General features: G+C 49.8%; 1 protein-coding gene across 5 annotated transcripts in view; it reads left to right on the top strand.

Moving 5' to 3' along the window:
- MEGF6 (multiple EGF like domains 6) overlaps window positions 1-23,044 on the top strand; it is a 123,030-nt gene that overhangs the window by 41,270 nt on the left and 58,716 nt on the right. For 2 of the 5 annotated variants that reach the window (XM_069782819.1, XM_069782820.1), the window contains exon 1: window positions 15,244-15,476. In XM_069782819.1, coding sequence (XP_069638920.1) covers window positions 15,317-15,476 — 160 coding nt within the window. In that variant the 5' untranslated portion in view covers window positions 15,244-15,316. Of the gene's footprint in view, window positions 1-7,651; window positions 7,775-15,243; window positions 15,477-23,044 lie in introns of those variants that run through there. The other 3 variants (XM_069782818.1, XM_069782816.1, XM_069782821.1) reach the window with 2 other exon arrangements.

Here is a 23,044-nt window from a genome sequence, read left to right as displayed (position 1 = left end):
AATCCCTCCGCGAAAAAGCAGATCCTCCAAAACGTTTCGTTTCCCAAGAAATGCAGTTCATGTTTTGATTTGGAGGGCTGTCGGTCTTGCTGCTGGCTGGAGCCCTGGCTGCGGCGCCGGGCGAGGGCTGCTCCTGGCCCGGGGCTGGGCAGGGATGGTGGCAGGGATGCGGGCTCCTGGCAGACACCGTCTTCGGATGGAGCAAAGGGGAACGAGTGACCTTCAAACGGTCCCGAGCAGCGAGCGTCTGAGCCTGGTGCTGACGCCACAGCAGTCCTGAAAGTAAGCCTTAAACCCAGCTGAGCCTTTGGTCTGTCCGTCTGTCCTGTCTGTGCCCAAGAAATGCATGTTGATGCATTTAAATGCACGTTGATGCATTTAAAAGGACGTTTCTGAGCCACCACGGAAAGAAATGCCAGAAGGATGATAAACACAGGTAAGCAGAGCTGTATGGTGCAATGCAGAATGAAAGGCACTATGCAGAGAAGACAGTTAGTCGCTGATATTGGGAGGGATTTGGACTCAGCCAGGGCCTAAGAATATAGTTGAAATAAGTCTTGCATAGGTGCAAGGCTAGAGTAGCAGTATGAAATTCTTCCAAAGCGGATGAATTTAGTTTTATGAGAAACATGGTCGTTAGTTGGGTGTGTCTGAACTTCTCTAAAAAGTCTAAGTGTTCCTCTGCAAAGCTGCTTAAAAATATGGATGGGTTTCTTTTTTTAAATTTAACTAAAATTATATCTTTCTTCTCATAGCGCAGCCCTGCCACTTCAAATGTCACGGGTTTCGTTGAATGTTTGAAGGTTAGGCTGTATCTGGGAAGGATTATACAATTTGGTGGCGATTTTATCATAGGACCCTTACGGTTGTTTTTGGTTAGCTTGGGCACCGCATAGGTAGGTAGACAGACAATTGCTAAAGATAACAAGCATGAATATAAACTATCGCAGTGCTTTAAAACCTGCAGTGCTCACTGCCTAGAGGGAGCACAGAGCTAGAAAAGTGAGGTGATAGCTGAAGTCTGAATAGAAATGTATTGGAGTGCTGTGTGCGTGTTTTTAGAGACGTTTCTTGTCAGGGCTGAGATGCACGAGAAGAGCTGCCTGGGGATGCTGGTGATGCTGCGTCACACTGCACAAGTAGTGCTCATTTCTCTGTGAGTTATTTGGGAAACAAGCAGAAAACAAACCAGATTTTTCCAGTTATATCGCATGTATATTTTTCCCCTAATCAACCTCTGATTCCTGCCTCCCTTTAATTTAGTGGGGGATGTGAATTATCTGAAGATTGGTGTTTTTAAATGAGCACAGATTATCCGGAAAGATGTGCTATATGCGTGAAAGTTTGGTACAATACTCTCTTATCTGTTCCTAACTCTTTCTTAAAAACTAAAAAGCAAACATGTGTATTTTACAAACAGATTAACTGAAAGCAAGTTTTAACAGAAATCCCGTAAGAATTTTCACATTGAATTTATTTGCATTTACATGGCACTTCAGTAACGTACAAATAAAACTAAGGATAGGAAGAAGCCTTTTTTGGGGAGCAGGTTTCCGGGAGCTCCTCGACGTCCGCTGTGTGTGACCTTGGAAATCAAGTATAGGTGGAGCCTGTGGGTGAGATTCGAGGCGACCCATACTTGGTTTCAAGGGTCTGCAGGGAATCTACGGAGGGGACCGAGCAGAGCGCCGCGCGTGCTCCAGCTGCCGTGTTAGTCCCCTGCTGTGTTACCACAATGCCAAAAAATGTCCTCTGCTGTGTTACTGCAATGCAAATGTGAGTGCTCGAAATACCAGCCTTTCATTCGCATTGACTCAGGAGTATTCCCAGACACTGCCTTTTTTTTTTTCGTTTTGAAAAAGCATCCAGTGCAGGCGAAAAGTTGCATTTCCCAGGTGATATGAACTATAGGACTAACCTGAACACAGAAACGGCATCTGAGTAACCTCCACAGTCTCATGCAGTCCTGCCTCCATTCACCTCTCCCCTCCACAGCTGAGGTTTTGAGCAATCTGCAGCAGATATATCCACAACCCCAAACATCTATGGGTGACTGTGCACCTGCAGTTGCATTCTCAAGCACAGATAAGGCTGTTTGCGGTTGTTTCGTACCTTGCTGTTGAGCCACGTGCAACTTTGCTGTCTTTTCTTCCCTAGGATTGTCATGTAAAAAAATGTGCAGTGTTCAAGTCCAAGTGAGGATCGCGGTCTCTCAGGTTGGATTTGAATTAGGGAGTTTGGACAGGCCAAAGACTTCAGCCAGAATGACATATTTTGACTGGATTCCCTACGAGAAGTGTGAAGGATCAGGGAGTTTTGCAGGGCTTCAGTGGGAAATGGTAACTTGACCCTTTCCGTGCTCAAACCGGGTCCTGGTTTCCTTGAAAGAATTTCAGACCTTTCAGTGACCTTGAACTCAGTTTTGAGTTTGTCGGGACATAGGAGCCCAAGAAAGCTCTAGGCAGGATTGATGTTGTAGCAAAAGAAGTTGACGCAAGGCAGCGATTTCAGGAATACGTGGTCCATGGGCTAGGTTCGGGTCTCGGCTGCATCAGCCGGTGGCGAAGCAGCTCTGGGTTTCTGCCCCTGAAACCTGCACCTGCTCCGGCGGCTCTGCCTTTGGCCCCTAATGCACCATTCCTTGGGGGAAAGGAGAAAAGGAGAGCGTTTGTAATTTGGAGTGGCATATGGCATGCATGCCTAAAATCTTTCGTGTAAGCCACGCGCGCTGAGCGAGGGAATGCCTGTGGCCATCACACCTTTCTGAAATACTAACAGATTGTTTCAGAGATGCCTGACAACCTCCAGGGAATAACACATAATCTTTCCTCCGAGGGCCCGCGAGGATCGGTTCCAGCAGAGCTGAACCTAGTTAGCTCACAGCTTCAGGAGGTTCAGGTTTGATTTAGGGACCAACCTTTACCGCTCTTTGTTCGTGACACCTGGCTGGTGGTGACAGCTGATTCATAGCTGCCTGGCAGAGGCAAAATAAATCTCATGCTTCTGTGCTAGAAGGTTGGCTACAATTTCAAGGTATCCTTTGTCCGAGGATCTTAGAACTCAGGATGGCCAAACAGCCCCAAATGGATGATGGCAAAATAGTTAACCTCAGCCTTCCCCCCTTTTCAAAACAAGGATGGGCCGTTAGCATCGCAGAGCCACTTTCCTGCCATAATTGCCAATTAATGCCCTTGGAGTACAATGGCAATTAATGCTCTGAAGTGCTAACAGCAGCAGGGGACAGGAGCGTGCTCTGCTGTTAGAGTGATTCAGGTTTAGGAGAAACTATGGGGAATGAACACCAAGCCTCCCAGCCCACGTCCTGGCCAGTGAAGGACTTTCCCATTGTGAGCTTTCACGCTCTGTTTCAAGCTGCTGTTAAAAAAATAAGACTAATAAAAAACCTCTTCAAATATGCTAGACTTTGGCTGTACCCAGCACATACCCAGCAAAGTGACAGAGCCCTTCAAGCTCAGTGACCAACTCCTCTCCGTCAGAGCTGGTGAAACCTGACAGCGAAGCCTTTTGAAAAGCCCGCGGCCGATTTGTGGCTTTGCTCTGAGTTGGATGATGTCGAGTCCTGGTGTGGGCCCAGAAGAAGGTGAGGTTTTCAGCTGAAGGCACCTTTGTGATGTCTGGTTGCCTAGTTGGTTGGGTTTTGCATTCGTTTGCCTCTGAAACATAAGGCGTGAGACCCGACGTGCAAAGCACACTCAGAACAAACAGCTGCTCAATTCCTTTCAAAATGCAGCTGCTGTTTTCTGTAGACATTCATTCGAGGTAAACATACTTCATATCGCCCAAATTGGCTTTGTTCCTTAGTGTTTAAGATGGCTTTCCCTCTCCCCTTCTGGTTTTCGTCTAATCCTTCATAAGGTCATAACCTGGATTTATGGCCTCAGACAGTCTCCTCCACAGTGACAAATCGATCTCACAGGCATAGCTTTAAGGTGTTGCTGTGTGAGAAGCTGAGCAAGAGGCTTATTAAACTGTGAAACATTATGAGGATGAGCAGGACTAAGAGAGACAAATTTTGGGTCATAAACTTCTCCCTGAGTGCTCTTAGCAGGCTCCTTGCGTTGTGGAAGGACCTTCAAACAGATGAGCCTTTCTTACTCCTCTTCCCTTGCCCAGCTCAGCATGACAGATGGTTCATTGCATCCAGCCGGCTTTTTAGCTTCTAAACCATCACGTTTTCAAATTCTTAAGCCTTCTCTAAATTTTACAAAATCCCCACAGGGTCACATTTCCTAATTCCCCCTCTGCTCTCCATAACAAGTCAGTAAGTATTTCTTTGAAATACTGCATTGCTCAACCAATGTGTCTAACCACCAATACTGTTCATGGAAATAAAACCCGTGTGATAATGGTTATAGGAACAACGGACGGAGCAGGCGCAAGAATTTTCTCTTGTATTTGTGAGCATCGCTCATAGCACTTAGAATCACTTTTCTTATAACACGCAAAACAGGGTCCGTCGTGTCACCTGGTAGTGAGCTGGCCTCTGGCTTGAAAGCACTTTGCAGTAAGGCTGGATCCATCTTGCCAGATCTTTGGTGAAAATAGGAATGCCTGTAACTGATGAACAGTTACTTTCCAGAACTGGTTTAAAATACTCTTTCTCTTACAGTCGTGACAGTGACACACCTTTCTTCAAACGGATACTGCGTTTAGGCAGTTACGGTACCTGAAAATCTAATTAAAATTTATGGAGTTACGGAATTCATACTTTTAACACCTGTCGGGTGAAAATCCATCATCAGAAAGAAGGTGAGGGAACCGCTGGGTAGCCCTCCTACTACCCACCTGGTAACCTGTCATACACAAAGCGTTTGGAATGAACTGTGGGTCTTCTAATGCTGGCAGGTTGCCGCAATGAGAGGATTAAGCAAATAGAAACCCTTGGGGATTTTGTTAAGCTCTAGCAGGTCTTAGGATTTCTGAAAAGTAAAACAAAAGTTGCACGGTCTGGTGTTTCAGAAGGAGTTGGGGAACTCTGAGCCAGACAGGACTGAATTAGAAGAGGCTGGGGGAATTAAACAGTGGGTCTCTTTGATCACGTCAGCCTTGTTTTGATCACTGTCCTTCTCTAACTCTGTTCTTGGCTGGTAACACATTTAATTCTTTATGACTTGACAGGTTTGGGTGCTACCCGCAGACACCTTTTATTATTGTTGCGGCAGGAGTGTTCTAGGGCCTGTTTTATACTGAATAAAGACCATCACTGCGAGGGATGCTTCTGCAAAGAGCTTTTTCTGCCGGCACGGAAAGCGCTGCCGGCAGAGAGCGGTGGATGCCCCGGGGCAGGGCGGTGGCTCTGCCCGTCCCTGTCCCCGTCCCTGTCCCTGTCCCCGTCCCCGTCCTCGCTGGCTGCTGCAGTCACACCTGAGGCGAGCACAGCGTGTGCGAGCACTGCTGTCCCGCATCGTGCCACCCCAGTGACTCGATGTCCACCTTTCTCGGCGTCTAAAGCGAAATTCCACGCACGCTCGTTCAACGGAGCGCGATGGCGGCCACGTGCCGTTGGAGGCGGCGGGTGTCTGACGCAGCAGCTCCCCAGCCGCAGGGAGCGGGACGGGGATGCTCGGCACCCACGGGCACCCTCACCCAGCCGGCGAGAGCAGCCCGAGCAGCTCCGGACTTTGTGGTCCCCGGTTTGCAAACCGCTCATTTCAAATGTAATGCAATAGCTCGCCTCGGTGCCATTTATTTTTTTCTTTCAGCGGGACGTGCTAATAACGCATGTAAAGGTCCCCGGGTGGCCAGCTGCCTGCAGGCTGCCTCTCTGCAGCATCCTGAAGTAAAGCCGGACCAGCTGCCTTTTTGGGGGGCTCTGCGTGGGCTCTCTCGTGTGTGCCTGACCCAGCCTTGCTCCCCGTGGCTTCCCAAAGGACTCCCTCTGCCTCTGGCCGTGGAGGCGGTGGAGCTCGAGTCGGGCTCAGTTCTCAGAGAAGATGGAAATGGGCTGGCTCCCGACAGACAGCGAGCTCTGTCAGCTCTGGGTGAGCAAGAGAAAACCAAGATTTATCTGCAGTAGCAGAAGGAAATGTACAGAGTACAGTACGGCCGAAGCATGTGTTTTTGGCAAAGCTACAGCTCGTTATTCTTCCATCCAGACCAAATGCCTTAAAACAGCATTTGTCTTCATTTTTCTACTTCCTTTTAAGAAGGAAATGCGTCTTTACAGAGCAAAAAAAGTAGCTTCTTAAGCGCAAATACATTTTTAGAGTGCCTCGCTTAGTGCCAAATGTCCAGAATTTGCCAACAACTGATAAATCTTTCTGAAACCTTCCCATATCTTTCGCATGTCTAACTGAAGCTTGGCATTTCCTAATTTGGGGTTGATTTTGATCTGTAACTGAAAATAATAGAATGGTCTAACATTGATGCGGCGCAAGGTGTCCTTACCGTCTCGCTGCCGCGCTCTGTTCCCCGTGCCGTGCCGTAGGCAGAAGATGATTCAGAGGCGGTGGCAGGGACCGATGTTCCTAGCTGAGCATTCGCTATTTCTCCCAGGGTCTGAGGATGCATGGTCTGCGCGGGAGCGGGGATTTGCAGCCCGGCTACAGGACAGGCTCCCCATCCGCCGGGCCAGGACCCGCTGCCCACGCTTTCCCGAAAATCTGGCGCTTGTGGGCTGTTGTCTGCCGGTTTGGGAGATTTCAACCTGTTAGTCTGGGGTCACGCAGGCAGCCGATATGTTATACATAGGGAGCCTTGGCAACTTAACGCGGTCTGGTTTTTTGGACTAATTAAAGTAGCTATCATGTATGTTGGTGAGGTGTGACGATGCTTGAATGGAAAGCATCTCCAGCACCTATTAATAGCTTCCAGGTGGACTTTGGGGAGGGTGCTGCTGGGAGTTGGAGGGGAAGTACATTTGGGTCCCCAGTTGTTCAATCCCTTGGAGCTGAACTGAGGAGCGGAGGCAGCCCGTGTTTAGGTAACAGGGAAAACAAGGGGGGGTGGCGATTCCTCCCTTTTCACCTGGTGATTAGTTATTCCCTCTTTTTAAAAGGTAATTTGAGAAAGGTGCTCTGTGTTCCTTTAAGGCCTGGCCCATGCTCAGCTGAGGGGAAATCTCTGGTTTTGGTAGGGTAACATAATTTATTCTGGACTTGAGTTACAAAAATGAGTAGAAAACGTGCACTCTGTGGATGTTTTAGTTTTTACAACCTTTTAGTTTAGTGTTCTCTGGGTGAATACCCTTCAGGCAACTTGTGCGGGTTTATTTGAAGGAATTTTAGTGGAAAGGTACAATAATTCTGCCGCTCTGATTTAAGACAAGAAAGTAAAACTTCTAAACCAACAGACTTTTAATGTAAAAAAATTTTGTCTTCTCGTTTTCATGAACAAGATGGCCATTACAAGAGCGAGTCATCGCGTTGTGACAACGAATGTATTCTCACCCACGCGAGTGCCGGCATTCATCCGGGATAGGAATCTTTTGGGCAGTGACATCTCAAGGGTTTGAGCACGTAACGAGGAGGATCATTTTGTACCGGTTAACGCCCGTTCTTCTTATTGGCACTGAAAAGTTAATAATAGGAGAGTAAGCTGTAATAAAAGCAGCTGGGTTTGCTGTCATGCGGTAGCCTGACTCGGTCGGGCAGCAGCAGCTCACCTGCGCTCTCCTTCTCCTCTCTTCCAGACGTGAACGAGTGCGAGGCAGGGAACGGCGGTTGCGAGTCCCAATGCTGCAACACCATCGGCAGCTTCTACTGCAAGTGCGCGGCGGGGCTGCGGCTGGAGCCGGACGGGAAGGCGTGCGCAGGTAGGGCCGGGGGGGACCCGATGTCGTACGGCGCTTCCCATGTTGTTTTGCCGTGCGGAGAAAGGGCTCGCTTTCTGCTGCATGCGTAGAGGTATAAATGACGGTGGTAGAAGGAAAGCCCGGCCTGAATAGAAGTGGAGTTTTCAGGGTGAGGTCTTGGCCCCGGTTGAAGTCGATGGCGTGTATTTTATTGCTTCAAAAGAGATGAGGTTTCTCCTTCAGAGTCTGTGTCACCACATTGTTCCCCATCTTCCACTCTACATCTCCTGCTTTCAGACCAAAGCGGAAGAGAAGAGGCAATTTCGTGTTTGTAAAAGCAACGCACTAGGTGGGATTTGGATTAGCACAGTACCCAGAGCAAGGCTCGCATCGTATGGCCGTTTCAGCTCCTACAGCTGGAATCCGCGCTGTTATGCCCCGAGCAGGTTCCCCATCCCCTTCTCCCCAGGCGTTATCAACTGTGCAAGTGCTGCAGGTTCGAGCTGGCTGGAGCTGAGAGTCAGAAAAAATGCAAAAAGCTATTTGCTTATCAGAGCCAAGAGCAAGAGACATTTTTCTGGAGTATATTGCAGTTCCAGGAGTCACTGACAGTATCAGAGAAAGCCACCTTTACTGGGCTCCTGCAGACCAGAAATCTGAAGCTCACGTATTCTCTAGTGCATCATTAAAATGCCCGCTGCAGAGTAATCTATTGATTGCTTAGGATGGTTGTGTTTTTTGGTGGAGTTCTCACATATTTTCAGCACTGGCTTGCTTAGCAGAAGTCCAAAAGTATTCAAAATAATTAATAAAGATTGCTGACAAACTGGGAAAGAGTCATTTCTGTGGATATCGGTTTGGACATTAAAGAATTCTGCAGAAAAATGTCACTTTCTTGCCAATTTGGTACATTTGTCTCGTTTTGTTGAAACTAACTGAAAAGTATTTCCTGGCTCTATACCACTGTAGAGATGTGTGAAATAAACAGCGCTGCCCTTATCTTAGCCAAGCTAAAATATTTTCAGTTTCCCCAGAATTCCCCTGATGAGGATTAGCTTCTCGGATGATTAAGAGGTTCAGGATTTCGGTGGAGACAAACAATCCTTTTTTTTTCCTCCCCTTTTTTTTTTTAGGGGAGACAATGTGAATCCCTTTGCATATTTTCTTGGAATTATTTGTAATTAGTCATGCCCACAGAGCCCGCACGTGCCCCCTCTCTCCCACTCATGGCAATGGAGGTGGCAACCCAGCCCAGTGCCTCCCCTTTGCCCGACTTTGTGTCAGGGGCCGTGGGGGCATTAGGTGCCATCGTCCTCCTGGAGCTCCTCATTTGTTCTGCATGCATTTGTTCTGTCTGCAGGTTTCATCAGGCAAAGAAAGAGCACAGGAAAGATTAAGCCCTAAATTAACTGAGGCTAGAATTTGCATTGGGCCACACCATTCATATGCTCCCATTTTGCTCAAGTGTAAATCCCTATGCACCAGCAAAGCGGGTGTTAGTTATCCTCTCCGTGGTTTGCACTTCTCCATCAGTCTTATTACTGTGATAGTGGGTGGACCCTGCAGCACTCACCACTTTTTACATTAGTTTTTATTTTTACATCACATAAGAAACTCTTTCCAAACACCCTGAATGCTAACGCACATACAAAGAAGAGTGGATGGGATTAGATTCATGTTTGTGCAGACGGGGGAGTTTAGAAAAGACAAAAGGCACCGATTAGTGTTTACAGTTTGCAAAATATTCAGCTTTTCTTGATTGAAGTCCTGAGGGAGCCCGAATAAAGCAGCCTGGGCTTCAAAACATGAGGTTAGATATTTGGAGCCCTTTGTTGGCTCCGTGTTGGACAGGAGGGTTTGGACCTTGCATCTTTCCTGAGGGTGGCCTGGGAGGACGAGTCATGGGTTCAGAGGACGACGGTTTACTTGTTTCACCCTTGTGACTTGATTCCTGGCTCTTGCCTGGCTCGGAGTGACGTCAGTCTGGCCTCTTTGGAGTTCTCCTCTTTGAAGTATCTGTTAAACAAATAGCTACGCAATAACATCATCAGGATGCTTGGTGCGGAGAGGCAGAACGCTACCAGGACCCAGTGTTTGCTTCTAAGGTAGGAGATTTTTTGAAGAAAAAAATTTAATCTTGGCCACCTGAGGACTTCCCAACCTAACCTCTATTCAGGAACAGCAGGATGTTACAGCTCAGGGAGAGCTTGCTGCTTTTTCTGCCCAGAATTGGTTATAGTTATGTTGATTCACTCTCAGTAGAAATATGGGAGGTGGGGGATACTGTTGCAGGAGCAAGGGGCAAAAAAAGGAATTTCTTTCATGCCAGGTTGTTGATTGGTTGGCTGATGACTGGGATCTTAAAGTGAGTGTAAATGTTCTCCCGCAACGCCGCCAAGAAATATAAGGAATTCTTGAAACGTATGGCTGTCCAGAGCTTGGCACACTTGTCAGATGCAACGACAAGTTGAGATGGTCCCGTGCGACATCTTCGGAGCTACAGGACCCTCCAGTTACTTCCCGCTGTCTGCCATTTCCCACTGCCAGCAACGTCCCCCACAGGACGGGGCTGGGGTACGTGTCCGTGCGTGTGTCCGTGTGTCCGTCCATGCATGTATCCGTGCGTGTGCCTGCACGCTGCTGGCTCAGACCTAGCCTGGTACCTTACAGAATGACTCCTGGCTTGGCGTTATCCATGAAACAGGCAGATGGGCTGTAGCAGCAGCAGCAGCGTTTCGCTCTCCAGTATGTTTTCACTTTGGAGCTAAAGAGATTATAGTTAGAAAGAAAATCTTCCCTTGGATTTATTCGGTCCTGGGCTGCTTTGCTAATGCTAACAGGAAAGGAGCCAATTAGCTCTTGTACCCATGTGGGATCTGTCTGACAAGCTCGCACAATACTGGCACCGAATCTCTGGATGGTACCAGCTCTCCTCTTTATTTACGTGGTTTGAACTTGAGCTAGTGATCTACAGTTGCAAGGAAAGATATTTTATACGCTGCTAATTCTCAGATGATTTGCTGGTATCAGTAATATGCAGCTGACTTAGGTGCTTGTAGAGTGTTTCTGTTTTGCTGAATATAGGATGGTTATACTTGTAATGATAAGCCTTTCAAGTATTTCTGTATTTCTAATTTTATCTATAGTGGAAGACCTGTCTGTAGAGTAGTTTGGGGACATCAGGTGTCAGGTTTTTTACAGGAAACAACCAGGTTTTCTTTTTTAAAATTTCTGAGGTATGGCAAATTCTAGGGGAGCTCAAGTTCTGTTTGAACAACATCTTCTTGAGGTTCCGCTACACAACCTTACACGATAATGTCAGGGATTTGAGAGATGTGGAAGCCTCTTTTCTAGATCCATTGGCCACCATCAATGGGAAAGGAGCTCATTTTTGCAATGGTACTAAGTCATCCTTCACCTTCAACTTTCTTGTCGTGCTATAGGAGGTTTTGCAGAAAGCCAGGACCCTTGCACATGCTTTTGGAAGCCTTGGTCTGCACAGGGCTCTGCACTAGCAATAGGCATGATGGAGAGACCTTAGCCAAGTATGCAGCGAATAGAGCTCTTAGAAAGAATCATAAACCTCTAAAATATGATTCGCACAAACTGTTGTTTATTTTATCCATCTAAGGGCCACTTCATCTAGAGAAACATATTTGAACTTTGCGTAGCCTTCTTAGGACAAGGGCATCAGCTCCAAAATTAAACGAAAATGCACATTTTAGCTGGATTGCGTGTAATAAACCTAATTCAGCACACGGGGGTCTCCGTTCATTCAATTACCAGCTAACAGTTTCCTTACACACACGTAGAGGGGTTCAAAAATCTGTCTGGAATACATTTCAGCACGCAGCCCACGACTGGTATGTGTTAAATTTCCTGCGCTGTTTGTTTATGTGACTCTTCATCAGCTGACGTTACGGCACGGCACGACGACAGAGCGCCCGAGCTGCTGATCCATGGAGTCAAGATGTCATGGCTGAACAGACTGGAATTTGCAGTTCCTCTCAATGTAGGCAGATGGATCCAGGTGGTGCCAAACTTCTCTCTGACCTCAGCTGAAAGACTGTCAGGAGACGAAAGTGGGGAGTGAAGTCCCTAAGCCATCACCGTCCGTTCAAGGGGTAGCCTTTGGTTTGGGCTAGCCTTGAACTGCAGGTGGTGAGCCCTCCTCTTCCAGCTTCTGAGGCCGTTCGAGTAAGTTACCTTGGGATCCGTGCCAGCCAAGCCTTAGCTTGATGAGGACTTCAGGGAACTAGTGTGTACCAGTGCCGCGGCCAGTTAATCCAGCTGCCATTACAGAACACCATACCTGGGGAATTTTCCCCTCTTTAAATGCCCTTTGAAATGGATCAAGGAGGGTTCACTTGAAATAAGGCAACTCCCGACTGGAAGAGGGAGTTCAAACACTGCAGCTGGAAAAACCAAAAGCTCTTAGCTTTTCCAGTTGGTACTCGTTCCCGTTTCTTCCTCTAAGCTATTCCCATGGTATCTTCTTTGGTTAAACTTGATGAATAAGATGCACACCTTGCCCCCAGTAGCCCCACATAGCTGGGGGTGGACAGCTGACCCTAGCCAGGTAAAACATCCCCTGTGGAAGGGCAAAGTGGGTAAAAGATGCTGGAGCAGGAGTGGTTAAGTGCACACCCGCTGCTCGCCCCTCCGTTGCGCTGAGATACGCGAGCCAGCAGCTGTAAATCATCGTGCGCTGCTCATCTTCCCAGGCAGCCGTGTGCCACGTGCTTTTTACACGCCACACGCCGTGACGGCTCACGCTGTGCTGACCCCCAAGATCACAAACCCCGTGGCCCGGCCGGTTCTCTCAGCTCCCCTTCTGTGCTTCACCTCTTGCATTTTTCTGGACTGCTTTCATACTCTCCATTTGGCTATTTCCTTTTAACCATAGAATCCTTTTTAAAATGTCGGAAGAAATGTGGTTCAGGGTTTGGGTAATTTCTGGATGAAGACTCAAGCACTCGTATTTACCTCAGCTGGTTGACCTGTGTCTGTGCAGGGATGAATAAACTCTGGGATGTAACACGCCATTGAACTGCAAAGTACTACACCATCAGCTGTAATTTGTTCACGTTCTTAGGAGAATTTGGTAACGCTAAGACTGAATCTGAGTGAAATTCCATGAGAGTTACGGGTTCAGTCCAGCCCGGTCCCTGTTGCGAGAACCCCTCGGGATGTTAATGCTCTCCTAGCTAATTCCACAGGAAGCAGTAATGATTTGCTGCCGATTGTAATGCGTTGCCATACTCAAACCACCTCTTCGTACTTAATCAGCTGAAGTAAATTAGGTGACAAGGAAGCTCGAGCTGGCTCAAACCTGGCCAAGCATAACTTATTACATAAGCAGGATTCCGTTTATGTTCAAGCGTGCTGTACTTTTGATACATGTTATACCACAGGGCTGTCTGGAAAAGCCTGAGCCTCTCATCATTATTTATTTTTTTTAGCAGTCTAAGAAACGACGAGATCGAACAAGTTTGTCACATAATTTGTTGAGCATCAGTGGCCGTGCTAGCATTCGCTTCCGCAGGGCAAGGAGCGAGGGCTCTTTGTCGGGAGCTGCGTATGCCCGTGTAGGAGGAATTTCCAGGTCGTGGAGCCAGCGGAAAGGTCCCTTCGGTCGGTGCTGGTGGAGTCAGGGAGTCACTTGGAGAGCTGCGCTCACTGTGATTCATCTGCATTCCGGGCAAGGATAATTTAATATAGACAATGTCTTAATAAAATTACTGAACTGAGGAAGTTGGTCTAAACCATTTTTCATAGCTCTGTGGCAACATTCATTTTTGCATGTCAACACTACTGGAGACATTCACGGGAAAAGTGTCAACACTAGCCATTGTACTGGCTTAAATGTCGCTGCTCGGAGGGAGCGTTCCCAAGGAACTGATCCGGGCCAGCAATGCAAACTCCTCATAATGTCTGGCAATGTGGTATTTTTAAGTGGGTCAAGCACTTGGTAGATCTAGAAGTGGCTTCTAGCAGGATGGCAGCACGTGACTGCGCACAGAGGGGTGTTGCAAAGCAGTGCACGGGGTGGTCTGTTCATCACGGGCCATGGGGAGCGCGGGTGTCATTTTGGGTGCCTCTCAGTAATACCCCTCCAGTGTTTCCCCTGCTCCTGTCCCTATTCTGCCCCATGTCCTCGCTCGCCCAGTGCTGAGCATCTCCCTGGGGGACTCTGGCAGACCTACGGGGCAGCGAGAGGAAGGTGCGTGCTAAACTGCTGGCGGGCTGTGGCAGGCCAGCAGTTTGCACTGATTTGACTTCTGCAGACCGTTTCTAAAAATTTGCAGTGTCTTTCAGAAAGGTTACATTTTTTTCCACAAAGTAAATGACAAATTTGGGGGTTGGATGTTTTTGGTAAACTCAAAAGATTAACGAGAAGCACGTGGACTGTTGCAACGGGTGAATATTAAGATGAGCTGAACCGGTCCCTGAAACATTAGGGAGCTGCTCTGGCTTGGAACGATCTGCAAAGGGGACTCGTGATTAGAGTCCACCTTCCTTTGGAAAGCGCTGCAGCAATTGCCCTACATTGTGATTTTCTTCCTGGATTCAGCTTCTCTCTGCGTTTCTGAATTTGTCACGAAATGCCATTCGTTGCAGTCTAAACCACAAGTTTTAATTTGGAATTTGACTACGGCCAAATAATGCTGCTAAAACATCTCAAAGTAGCAGGCCCTGCTCTGCCCCAGCTCAAGCCTGCAAGCACATTGTTTCCAAGCATTCTGGAAAGTTAAACGAGTCTTTTGAGCTTGCCTCTGGAAAATCCAATAAACTATTCTTACTTCTTGTTTCACGAAAAAGGTGAAATAAAATTCTAGGCTCTGTCTTATGGGAAACGGTAACGTGAGGGCTTTCTTTAGAGCGGTCACGGTGGCTCTTCCTCACTTGAGCTTAAATCTGTTGACGAAGCTTGCGTTTTCCCACCGCCTTCAGACGAGCCCGGCTGCAGCATTTCTGCCGGTGGCAGCTCCATCGGTAGCCTGGGTTGGTCCGGGGGGGGTGCGATGGTAGCAGGGCCCCTGCCTGCCTAACACCGGCCACCCGGGGGGGGGAAATTTTGGGGTGCGCCGGGGGGGCAGGTGCCTCGTTACGGGGGGGTTCCGTGGGAACGCCTCCCCATCGCTCTTCGCGGAGGTACCGCTTGGTTTTGGCTGCATCCCCCCACGCCCCCACCCCGAGGGCGACCCGGGCGTTCGCTCCCCGCTGGCATCCGAGCCCGGGGGGGGGAAAGCCGGACCGTGTCCCCTCCCCCCGGTCCCCGTCCCGCCTCCCTCCTGGGGCTGCGCGGCTCCTCCCGAGGGATGCGCAGCGCCGGGCGGGTCTGGCCCGGCCCGGGGGGGGCGGAGAGGGGGGCGGGCAGGGAGGGAGGGGCCCTCCCGGCCGCCGCTTTACCTGGGGGGGGGCGGCACGGAGCGGCATCCACCGCTCTCCCGCAGGCAGAGCCGCCGGGTTGCCCCTCGCAGCCCCCCCCCCCCGGCTTTCTCCCCGGCTCCGGGACTCGGCGTTCGGCTGGTGGCCGGGACGGTTTTTTCGCCCTCCGGCATGGGCCAGGAGCAGAGGCAGTTTTGGGTGCTGCTGTGGTGGTGGTTGGGTTTTTGGGGGGGCACCGCTGGCAATCACTACCACTACTTCTGGCGAAGCTGCTACCCCTGTTACTCGGGGCGTGCGGGGTACGGGGCTGGACGGACCGAGCTGCGGCCAGGTAGGTAGCCGGGCTGGGTGGCTGTGGGGGGGGTCGCCTCCTCCCCCGCCGCCCCCGAGCTCCGGGGTTTGCTGCGGCGGCTGCCGCGGAGGCGAATAACTCTGTCGCCGGGCGGGAGTCCCGGGCTGGAGGCAACTAAAATCACAAACCCGGTGGCCGGGCGGCGCGTCTGCCCGTCGTTTCGCCGTGTTAGAGGCACGGTCTGCCCCGGGTGGAGTGGGTGGTCTGAAAAGGCACCCCTGCCAAAAGGGGAAGGGAGCGAGGGTTTTCTTCCCATCAGTTGCTCTGCGGCTTGGTTAGAGAGAGCCACTGCGCGATATGCCTTCCAAAAAAACAAACGGACGCGTTTTGTTGGGTATGTTGAGCTTTTTCCTCGGTTCTAAAGGATATCCCCCCGGGCCAGGGCAAAAAGTGAAATGCGATACCGTTTCATCATGAAAAAAATCTGCCTTTCTCTCTGCGGGACTCTCCGAGTTTGTCTGGGCTGCGTGAGCATCGTGTAGCGGAGTCCTGCACAGGGTAGAGCTCGGTGTTACTCCGTGTCGTTTTCTGCGTGAGGGGAATGCTCTGGCAGCAGCGACCGCAGTCAGGACCTGGGGAGGACACGGGCTATTGCTGGTAGATGCGGTTAGAGGAGCCACATCTCACAGATTACTTCTCTGCACCGCAAGGTTCACACTTAGCGGTGCCTTGTAGAAGCAAATTCCCAACAAGGGCGGCTCAAGCCTGTTGCTGTGCTTGGCCAGCCCGAGTTCCCGAGCCATGGAGCAGGTGGAGGGGATGGAGTCACTCTGTACTCCCGTTACACACCTGCAGCCCCTTTGGTTTTTGGTGCCCCAGCATTTTGTCATCCCGTCAGAAAGTCAGAAGCATTAACAGCCTGCCTCTGCTAACAGGGGGTGGAGGTGCTGGTATACCAGAAGGTAAACAACTAGCTTCTGTGGTTCCATTTCCTGATCAGTAACGAGCAAAATCTGCAGTTCTTCCCTGTCATCGATAAGTTTACTTTTGCTTGTTTGTTTGTTTGATGAGACTTGCACTTCCCGCTGCGCCGTGCCAGGACTGTAAGGAGGCCATAGGTACTTTTTTGCTGCTTTCCAGTCTCTTTCGTTAAGCATTTCTCTGCACTGGCTTACATCTGATGGTAGGTGGGGACGTTGGGTGAGGTGTAAGTCCTGTGAGTACACACACACACGCACCTGTTTCCTCCTCTTGGTGTGTTCAGCTGACTTGGCGGCAGATCAAGTTTGTGGCTGCCTGAAGATTTAGGAAATAATGGAGAATACGTGGAGTTCACTAAAGACTTTGGATGCTTGTGAGTAATGTAGACATCAAGGAATGCATTATCTCATCGTGAGATAATCCTAATAAATAAATGCCCCAAGCAGTCGGTTATAAAAGCAGTATCGGTATATTTGTGAGCTGTACCAGACCTTGGGAAATGGGGTGAGTTGCTGTTTTGTTATTTATAGATCAGATGTTTGTCTCAAACTCGGATTGCATTTGCTGTCTCCATCCAACTACGTTAGCTCATACAACTCTCTCCAAGACAAGCTCCTGAGATCCAGCTTTGTGTCTGGAATATTAACCTCCAGCCTTCCCTTTCCTGCCGCCTAATTCACCCGATCCTGATTCTGCTTATCGCTGCTCCGCAGATAGGTAGCTCTGTGCATGCTCGTGGCTTCATCCTGACTTTGGTGTGAGCTGTCTTTCAGTCTGCAAGGCTGGGGTACTTTTCTCATGTTCAGGAAGAAGGTAATTTAGAGCTTCAAGCAGAAAAGCAAAGCGTCTTCACCCAGGCCTTTTGGCCATTCTTGTGAGTGCTCTGAACCTGGGGAAAAAAGTAAGGTGTCTACTGAAAAGCGTGTGATCTCCAAGACTCTTTTTCCAGGACCCTGGTTTTTTCATCTTCAGAAAAGGGGTGGCTATCCAGACACTTGCAAGCCAAAATCTGGCAGAAAAGCTGAATATGTCTTTCCTCCCAGAAGTTACGTCTAATAGGCTTACATAGTTTACAAAGAAGTAGGTGCAGATTACAAAATAAAACAAACCCAACCCACTACAGCCTTCAGGCCCACCCAACTGAGAACACCAAAAGAAGACAAGAAAAAAAAGTATTCTTCTCTCTTCCCATCTGTGAAAACAAGAGCATTTTTGACATGTGGCAGCATGAAATACCTTTCCTCTGAATGGGACCGTTGACAGAACCAGCAGACGGAGGGGTGAAGGCTGACTCGGGTGAACACCTTGACTGTCTTCTCCGGCAGGACGAGCCTTTGCTGTGCGTGTTGCTGAAGGGCACCAAGCAGAGCTCTGGGCTTTTGGCCTCGAATCCTCCCGAGCACTCGGAGCTGCTGTCTTTTCCCTGCGCTGCCCCAGGTGCTGTCTGGACCTTGCTCTACGGGTGTCAAAACGAGAAACAAGACAATTTTTCAGGGACCTCAATTTTTGGCTTTGAATGCAAGGAGGTCCTCAGGAGATGTGACCTGAGACGAGGTGCTGGGGGGAAGTTCCCTGAAGACATGGCCCCCCCGGTCCTGCAGCCCATCTGCCACCAGTGTGCAGATAGATACCACAAAGTACGCGGGACTGGTTGGGCGGCAGGAGCTGGATGGTAGGAAGCTGGCGTTAAGCCTGCGGATGGTAAGGCAGAGTTGCTAATCATAGAAGCGTCGCTCACCCTAAACTTGATATGACTGTGGTTTTGGTTGGCCATTTTTCCTTTGCTGCTTGAGCTTCTCTTCGAGAGGTAGTAGCAGGCGTTCTCTTGATTGTATGGTTTTTACGGTGCTGTGCACTGGTTTTCCTGAAGTGTGTTCCCGCTTGCCAGTCCAGGCAGTGCATGCTTCTCTGTAGACAAGTTTCTTCCATCGGCCAGCTGCAAAAGCAAAGCAAGCACAAGGAACTGCTGTATACGCGCTTTATTGTACGAATGGAGAACGAAGAGGTGTTTAGTGTAATAGCAGTGTACGTTCTGTTGAGGTCTTGAGTGCCTTAAAATGCCTTCTGTGTACAAACAGTGCTCTGTTGGATCCTTGTCTTAGTGTAGAGTGGCTAATGGCAATGCTATGCCCTATGTCCTTACACAGCTAACCTTTACAGGAGAAATCATTGTACTCTGCCGGGGACTTGAGTTAAATTGTCTCAGTGAAGTAGACTCTGTATGATTCTCTAAAGTACATCAGAAAACAGCATAGAGCATAGCTGGTTGCTTTTCTTTGATTATATGGTTTCCATTAGCTCCTTCAATAGCGACCTGCAGTTCCATTGGTCGGTACCATTGCCAGGTACATGTCAGCGCTTACCTCTGTGCAGTTAACTTCCACGGCACAGTGCACAGACCAAGCCGACGTGCCTCGGCACAGGTACGTCTTCTAGTCAAAATGACACCCCATGCAGAGAAGCAGCGTAAAACTAAGCTGCAAAAGAAGGTTTGAGGGGGTGAGTGTAGCAGCAAGTCGAGAGCAGGCTGCCTGCTTGTTGTTACGTGCACCTCTGCTCTGCTCTGAGTAATACCTAATTATCAGGACCATCCAGAGACAGAAATGTGAGCAGAAATGAGAGCTGGGCGACTCTCCCAGCTGCTGTGCTTGAAGGCAGAAAAAGGTAAGCTGAGGACAAAGCAAGTGACTGAGGCAAAACAGCTCCCTGATACATTTTTCACTTCATCAGATTATTGTAAAACCAATGCATCTGTTCCTGAAGTGCTTTTGGAAACTGCTGCTGTTGAGGATGGCACAGGTAGCATGCGTAAGCTACAGGCATCTCCCATCTGTCAGGAGGGGCTGCAGCTGAAGGAATGCTTGCCCAAATAGCTTGGCGGAGCTCTTTAAGAGCCTTCGAGGCTTTCCCAAATGCCTGTTTTACAACAAGATGAAAACTGAGGGTGTGGAGGCATTTTGGCCACCCCAATTGACCTTTCTTCTCTCCTCACGTGAGCCACTCGGATTCCAAGCTGAGACCAGCCCGAGGCAGGTACCATTCTTCCTCGTCCTGGCGGAGGGAGAGGCTCCCAGGTTAGCAGAGGAGGGATAAGGCACTCTCCTCTCCCACCTCTTCCTCGCACCGTTGGACCTTGTCATTGCTGAGTCCTGTCTGCACGGTCTACGAGGGGAGTGTGGAAATAACGGGGCCTCCAATGTGTCCAGGTTATTTGCGCTAGGGGCTGTGCAATACGTGCAAGAGATGCAGTAATGCACAGGGGTTTTTCCTTCTAGCGCACCCCGGCACTGTTCTCCACCCTGAGTTTCTAATCCGTGTCTGTAGTGTGGGGCAGCAGCGGTAACATCGTGCTCCTCCGCTCAGGAGCGGTCGGCTTCGGCTGCCCAGCATGCTGCTCTGTTTGCCTCCTTCCAGTCTCTTTACTTCTTAAAATTGCTGAATTAGCTTCAAGGAACTGGTACTGGAAAGATAAAGTCACTAAATTCCACACATGCTCATCTTGATGGATTTTAATTAACCTTTTCCCTGCAGCCCTGCTCTGTAATCCAGGCTAATTGCCACAGGGATTAAAGCCTGGCACTAATCTTTGGCCAGATAGGCTGCTAAGTTTCACTCTATCTACTGCCTGTGCTTCCAGCTGGGATCCATCTCCTCCTCCTCAGCCTTTCAGAGGAGATAAACTGCCTCTGTACCAAATATTTAGTACTTTGCAGAGCTGCTGTTGCCACTTTCTTTCCTCCCAGAGGGAGCTCTTGTTGGAGATAAATCATAGTATTTCTTCTTGAAGGACCTGTGCACCGTCAGGGACTGCGCTTAACAAAGTCGTCTCCTCGCGTCCTCCTCTCTTTTTTTCATTGTGTGTTCGTCTTCCCTACATTCAATTACAGCATTACCCCTGCTGGTCTGCATAGCTGGTATCTGAGGTTCGATGGGTTGTTTCTGTTTGGGGAAGAGGCTGATGAGAGCATCAGCTGTTTCACGGGTGAGCCCCGTGTCCTTGCAGATGAGGACGTGAACTCTGGTTGCCTGACGTAGCAGGGAAGTTTCCCTACCCAATAAGCCAAGTCCCACTCCCAGGCTTTTGCTGCGTTTGGTTTTTGTGTCCACCTTGTTGGGCTTCAGCTGGTATCTGCTGCCCTATCCATGCTGGCATGGTGGAGCATGCAGGCACGTGGGCCTGGCATGCTCCATCCTGGCATGGCTCTGGGTTGCTCGGTGTCAGCTACCCTCCTCGGAAGAAAAGCCTGTATGCTTCTAATTTTCTTTCTTTGCTGTATTAATTTCAAGCAGATTTTGTCAGCTCTCCAATAGGAAAATAACCTTGGCGTGCCACAAACCGCGTCTCACAAAGCATCATGTAGATTTTTCGGGTCTATGTACTGCCAAGACGTGCGCCAAGGGCAACGTGACCCTTCACAGCGATGCTCTGTCCTGGTGCCGGGAGGCGGCTCCTGCTGCTTCGCTGCTGTTTCTGTTTCTGGGTGAATCACTCGCTGGCGAGCCTTGCGCACGCCTGGGCAGGTTGGAGATGCTGCTGCCGCTGCTGGGGGTGGCCAGGGGACCTGTCCCCTCTTGGTCCCTGTGGGCAATGTGTCACCCTTCCTCCATTGCAGGTCCCGCTGGGAAACGCAGCTCTCGCCTTTTTCCTTTCTCCGTCATCTGCTGCAGGGTGTGGAAGAGCCGTCCTGGGCTGCAGGACGGACCCTGATGCTTGGGCATGGACGGGCAAGGGTCTCCCGGGCTGTCCGGCACAGCGGGAACCATTCCCATTCCCGCTGTCGCTTGGGCAGGGCAGAGCGATCCTCTCGGATCCAGCCCTGGCCTCGACACACCGTCGTTGCAGTTCCTTCTTTTTGGCAATGCATTTCAGGTGGAACCAGAAAAAGCTCTGCTATGTCACAGAGCCATGAGCTCACTCACGCTCCTCTCTCCCTCCGTGAGCGTTGGCGCAGCTGCTGCGGCAGTCGCAGCCCGCGACTCCGCAGTCTGAGGACCGAAAGCAACTGGTCCCTGCCAGAAAATGCAAACTCTCCGTCGAGCATCCGCCCAGGAGGTGCTGCCTCTCTCTGTGCCCTCATACCAAAGTCTGAATTTGTTTGGGCAAACGGCATAGTTGCGTTATTTCCAAAGATGCAAACCTAAGATTTCCTGGGGGATGACGCTGCTGCCTTCCTGTCGGGGGCGCAAAGGATGGGAGGTTTTATTTTGGTCACGCCATCGTGTAGCCTATGTCAAAAAATCTCTCTGTTACTGCAGGAGGGGATAAGCGAGGCTCCAGAAGGGAAAATGGGCCATGGCGGGTTACGTGGGGAGCGTGCGGCGTTGAAGGTGATGGGTGTTTCTGTGGCCGGGGCAGAGCCGGGGTGTGAGGAAGGGCTGGCTGCTTTCCCAGGCCAAGGTGGGATGGGATGGGGGGGCTTTGGGGTGGGGACAGCCCTCTGTAATTACAGAGATTTAGGGGGTGAAAAATACAAAGGGGGAAGAAGAGACGTTTAGAGAGGAGATGTATAATTACTGAGGATGAGTAATGGGGTGAAACTAAGAAGTTTATTCAACCCATCACTAACTTTTTTTGGACGGTAAATTCTCTATGGTTTCAGATTAGAGTTGAAGGGAAGCAGTGGAATAGTCATTTAAATTCAGGCCAAGAAACTTTACTACTCTGTATAAAATCTTCCCAAACCCCAGCTTTCCTGTTCTTCAGCTGAATAGAGCCAATTCTGTGTATTAATAGCTAATTCTGTCCATAGAGATGTTTAAAAAAAAAAAAAGTAGCAGAAATGCAAAGTATGAAACGTGGCCTGGCTCTGCCTGCTGTGCCCGGGCTCCCGCGAGCTCTTTGAGAGACACGATGTCCCTTGTTCACTGCGCTGGATGGATGGGCTTGGGAGGGCTGGCCACACTTCCACTGCCCATGCTGGGGACATCGCATTTCTCCCAGCCCTGGGCAGCTGTGGGAAGACCAGTGTCTTTCCTTCATGCCACTGCACCTAGGGCAGGAGTGCCAGACCTTGGGCCGTCTCCCCTCAGAGGCATCAGACCTGAACACCCAAGTCTGAGTTTTTTGGGGATGCTGGGGAGCTGCAGGTTTGGAAGCTGCCGGCCGCTCCTGGAGGAAGGGCTTGGGAGGACGCGCGCTCCGGTGTCGCTCCCGATGAGCTTGCTGCCCTGGCTGCGTGAGTAAGGAGTGCATCAGGGGCTCTAGGGCTCTGTAGCATCCAAATTGTGTAAAGCCTTCGCAGAGGAAATTGATTTAATTAGGGCTAGGTTGCTTTGACTGGCTTCTCAGATTCAGGCCGCAGCATTCCCCCCCCCCCCCGCCCCCCTTAAAAAGCTGGCTTGGATTTGGGTTACTCTTTGGAAAGCATCACTTAAATCTTACGTTTCACCTCAAAAATCAATTCATTTTCCTTTCTTTAAAAATTAAGTGTCTTGGAAAAAAACAGGAAGAAAATACCAAACCTTCTAAAGTGCCCAGAGGAGGAATCTACAGCCCGCTGAATGAGCAAAGGCCTGGCATTACAGAAATTATCATTTTCTGCCCAGTTCGTGAAGACTACAGCTACACTGGGGAGCTCTGAAGAGGGACCCGTGTATGGCTGTTGCAGCAGGACCTCAGAAGTGAG

This window comes from Haliaeetus albicilla, chromosome 4, assembly GCF_947461875.1.
Source record: "Haliaeetus albicilla chromosome 4, bHalAlb1.1, whole genome shotgun sequence".
In the NCBI taxonomy this organism is placed as follows: Eukaryota; Metazoa; Chordata; class Aves; order Accipitriformes; family Accipitridae; genus Haliaeetus; species Haliaeetus albicilla.
This window is presented reverse-complemented; position numbering and strand designations above follow the sequence as displayed.